General features: G+C 38.2%; 1 protein-coding gene across 1 annotated transcript in view; it reads left to right on the plus strand.

Annotated features, from left to right (window-relative positions):
- Window positions 1-4,008, plus strand: part of LOC107719850 (retinoic acid receptor beta-like) — a 92,097-nt gene that overhangs the window by 78,362 nt on the left and 9,727 nt on the right. The window contains exon 5 of the mRNA XM_016527388.1: window positions 2,886-3,062. Within this exon, the coding sequence (XP_016382874.1) occupies window positions 2,886-3,062 (177 nt within the window). The remainder of the gene's footprint in view (window positions 1-2,885; window positions 3,063-4,008) is intronic.

Here is a 4,008-nt window from a genome sequence, read left to right on the forward strand (position 1 = left end):
ATGCACGCTTCAAACAAAACGGTCAGTGAAGATGAAGAAGAGGATGATGTGTTCTCCCGGCGCCTATTTATACTATAGTCGCACCGGTAGTGACGTCATGGTCTGTCGCCGGCCAACGTGTTGTTGGTGTTTTTTGAATGTATGCTTCAGACACGGGTCACGACGAGCCGTTCCCCATAGCGACCCCTAGAGGACGCAGTTCGAAGTTCCCTTGAAAGGGAACCACCTTACAAGAAAAACTCAAATAAATAAACAAATAAATAAATAAAATAAAAAAATTATTCTTTGCATTTTAATCCGTGTTAACTGCTGTAATGAATAATCCAGCAACTTTTGTTACAATAATATTTGTTTTATATTTAGTAATCAACCTTATGAAAAAAAATCTGAAAGTCAAAGGGCTTTTACCACCTTTCATGTTGATGGAGTCCTTCTTTGAAGTGTAGCCACAATCATCAGGGTCATATAGCATCAGCCAAAACTATTTTATAATTTAAAGAAACAGTGTCCCTTTAATTAAACATCTTTGATATGCTCTGAAAGTCTAAACCCTGCAGTACAATCAAGCTTAAATGGCCCACTTTACCTGAATTCACCCTACCTATTTCTCAAGGGTCTGATACTTTGGCTATCCAATAATTTATATGTTCAGTCAAGAAATGTCCCTCTGCTAGTTGAAACACCTCTGGCTCTGGGTTAGCGCTTGCAATGATAAGATGAGAAAATCCTATAGACATAGAGGAACTCAATCAGAACTCCATAGCAGTGGAATAAAAGCCACTTAGCATGCCTTAGCAACCACATGGCAATGACCCACAACATCCGAGAATTGTGGTGATGAGTTTTATGAAAAGTCTAGTGTATGCAATGATTCTGATGCATATATTTTTATGTTAGCTTGGGAAGTCATTTCTGTTGGCATGGTTTTCTGTCATTTTCTACTGATAAAAGCTAAAGATTTAGCTTTTTTGTTTATATCTTTTCTTGTTTCCCTTACTCCCAAAAAAGCACAAATATGCTGTGCTTAGCGGTGATGTTTGCCTGAACAGCAGCGAGGAGTGTTTAAACACGGCTTTAATCTGGATCAGGGCTATCATCGCTCCTCAGCCTGAGAGAAGTTCCTCATTATTACACACGATTGGTTCCCGACATGCTTTTATTAAGCAACAGAAAAGAAGCCGCGCTCTCTCAGATTAGGTTAAAGCTCCAATTATGCCGTAAAAATATTCAAATCTCATCCTTCAGTGATTGAGGAGTTCACAGGCGGGTGAGAGAGATAGCTGTGCTTCCGTCCTACAATGAATAATGCTTTATTGACAGTGATGGTTATGAGAAATGACCCTGGCAGCTTTAAAGATCAAATAAAACAGTGCTGATATGTGGCCTTCGGTTCAAGGAGGTGGTTTTGAGATGACTGGATATTAGCTGCATAGGCACCATGTGCTCTTTTACATCACTGTGAGCCGCCACACCGCAACATGATATTAGCTGCCCGCACTTTTTGTGTGATTGATGCCGCTGCGTTCGTTCTAACATCGGCAGCTTATTTTCTAATGTCGCAAGTTGTCTAATTTGTTAGGATAAATGTTGCTAAATGAAATTAGAATTCCCTGGCCACTTCCTTGTTTGGCTCTATTGAATTATGACCATGTGGTAATTGACTGAGATTGGAAGGGAAATCAAACAGCATCGTCTTTGCCCCGGGGAGGAAGAAGACAAGTAGGTTTAATATCAAGGTCTGGCCGCTTGTCTTTCTGTGGTTAGTTTGCCAATCATTGGTGAGGTCTCTCAGCGAAATTTGCCGCCACTCTCTTAGAGTGATTTAATGCCAGATGTGATATGCTTCTCTCTAAAGCAGAGATCATATTTACTGATCTGAGCCTGCTCAGCGTCCACACAGAGCATCTCACAGCCTGCGGGTTTCAGTTCAGAGCACAGGAAACCATCCTTTTTGATGAATAAGGCTAGTGACATAATCGAACCCGGGGCCAGCGTGAATGAACCTGGGTATTTATTTTTGAGATATCTCAAAATTGACAGAAAGCGATACTTTTAAACAGCATATCATTTTTCAAATATATTTAGAATGCTAGTTTATGTGCAGTTTAATATGGCACATGGTCATCATTTTGAATATATGTTTGGTTGACAAGGTTCACAAAAATATTTCATGCCAAAATTAAAATATTTTTTTTTAAAGCCATGAAGCCAATAAAGACAATTGAATACACTATATGGCAAAAAATATATACATTTTCAAATATATTTTTAAATGTATTTCAAAATATACACATATGGTCAAAATATATTTGCTAAAATTTGCTTCAAAATATATTTGCACGAGTATATTTTCTATATGCTACTGTAAGATTGGAAGTGTACTGAAATACACCCTGAAATACATTTTGAAATATATTTTTGTATATGAGGGTTTAACAACGTCGTTTGCACTGCGCTCTTGCGTTACTTGATCTTTTTATTTTGGTGCGTCAATCTGTTGAGTTACTTAGTATAGGAAATTATGATCCGCACTCACGAGAACAATCTTCTTTTTTCTTTTATTTTACATTCATTACTGATCCTCAGTTCTCATTACTGTTATTTAATTAAATGTCATTTTCCCTACTGTAACAATTGTAAATAGTAACATTGCCAGTAATAATGTGTTTAAGTGCTCATATAAAATACAAGAGCATTATTCCTCTGTGTATCTTTCTGTTGATGTTGCTGCAGTGTGAACGGGCGGTCTGGAGTAGTGAGATGACACTGACAATCACAACCCATAACATGTATGTTTTTTTGAAGTGATGCATGTTTAGACAAAAGATTATATTTTAACTCTATTCCTGTGTGTGTGTGTGTGTGTGTGTGTGTGTCATCTGCAGAACTCCAGTGCGGATCACCGTGTGCGTTTGGATCTGGGTCTCTGGGATAAGTTCAGTGAACTGGCCACTAAGTGCATTATTAAAATCGTGGAGTTTGCCAAACGAGTTCCTGGTTTCACTGGACTCACTATCGCCGATCAGATCACACTGCTCAAAGCCGCCTGCCTCGACATATTGGTATGTGCATGTGTGTGTGCTCGACTATCATGACTACCATGCAACCATACAATTCTATACACAACTAGGGCATAAAACAGATCTTGACTGTTTATTTTAAACATAATAAATATTAAATACTACATTTACAATACATTTTATGTGTGTAATATTATTTACACTGAATATTATTCAAGCTGTTTAATTGTTTGTTATATTTCAACACTGTTACAGGAATATTTACAGTAGATTGTTTGATTTTAGTTACTTTGTAGCAAAAACATTAAATGCACTATTAATAAATACATTATAATAATATAAATAAATTTAAATAAAAAGCAAAAAATGCAGAATGGGTTACAGGATTCAAAGTAACTGAGTTGCAGATCTAGTTTAATTTAAGCCGTCACTCAATAGGGGCTAGTTTCAGTGTTTAAATGTTGGTTTGTAAATTACTAATAAACTTTTCTTTACTTCCTGTAATTGAAAATGTAAATATTTTTCTCATAACTTTCATAGCAGGTATGAATAGGTGAATTTGATGAATACAGTAAACGCCTGGAATTGAATGTTTGGATTTTCTTTTTTCCTGACATTCTGGAGAAAAGACTTTAACAATTATTTATACTATTGTAAAGATGGCAAACTGAACATGAACAGAACGTCTCGGTTACTTGTGTAACCCTCGTTCCCTGAAGGAGGGAACGGAGACGAATTGGGGATCTCGCCCGAGAGCCCAATCACCTTCGAGTGTTAACTAAACAAGCCAATGACAGTTGGCGTGCGTGTTTCGCCACGCGCACGTGGTGTTTCGCCCCGCAGCGCGGATATAAAAGGAGAGCGCGTGCAAACGCACATCAGTTTTTCGCTGAGGAGCCGAGACTACGCGCCCCGGCCGTACAGCGGTGGTACAGCAACTGTGGCGACGGAACGTAACGTCTCCGTTCCCTCCTTCAGGGAACGAGGG

This window comes from Sinocyclocheilus rhinocerous, unplaced genomic scaffold (assembly GCF_001515625.1).
Source record: "Sinocyclocheilus rhinocerous isolate Xijiao unplaced genomic scaffold, SAMN03320098_v1.1 scaffold1563, whole genome shotgun sequence".
NCBI lineage: Eukaryota > Metazoa > Chordata > Actinopteri > Cypriniformes > Cyprinidae > Sinocyclocheilus > Sinocyclocheilus rhinocerous.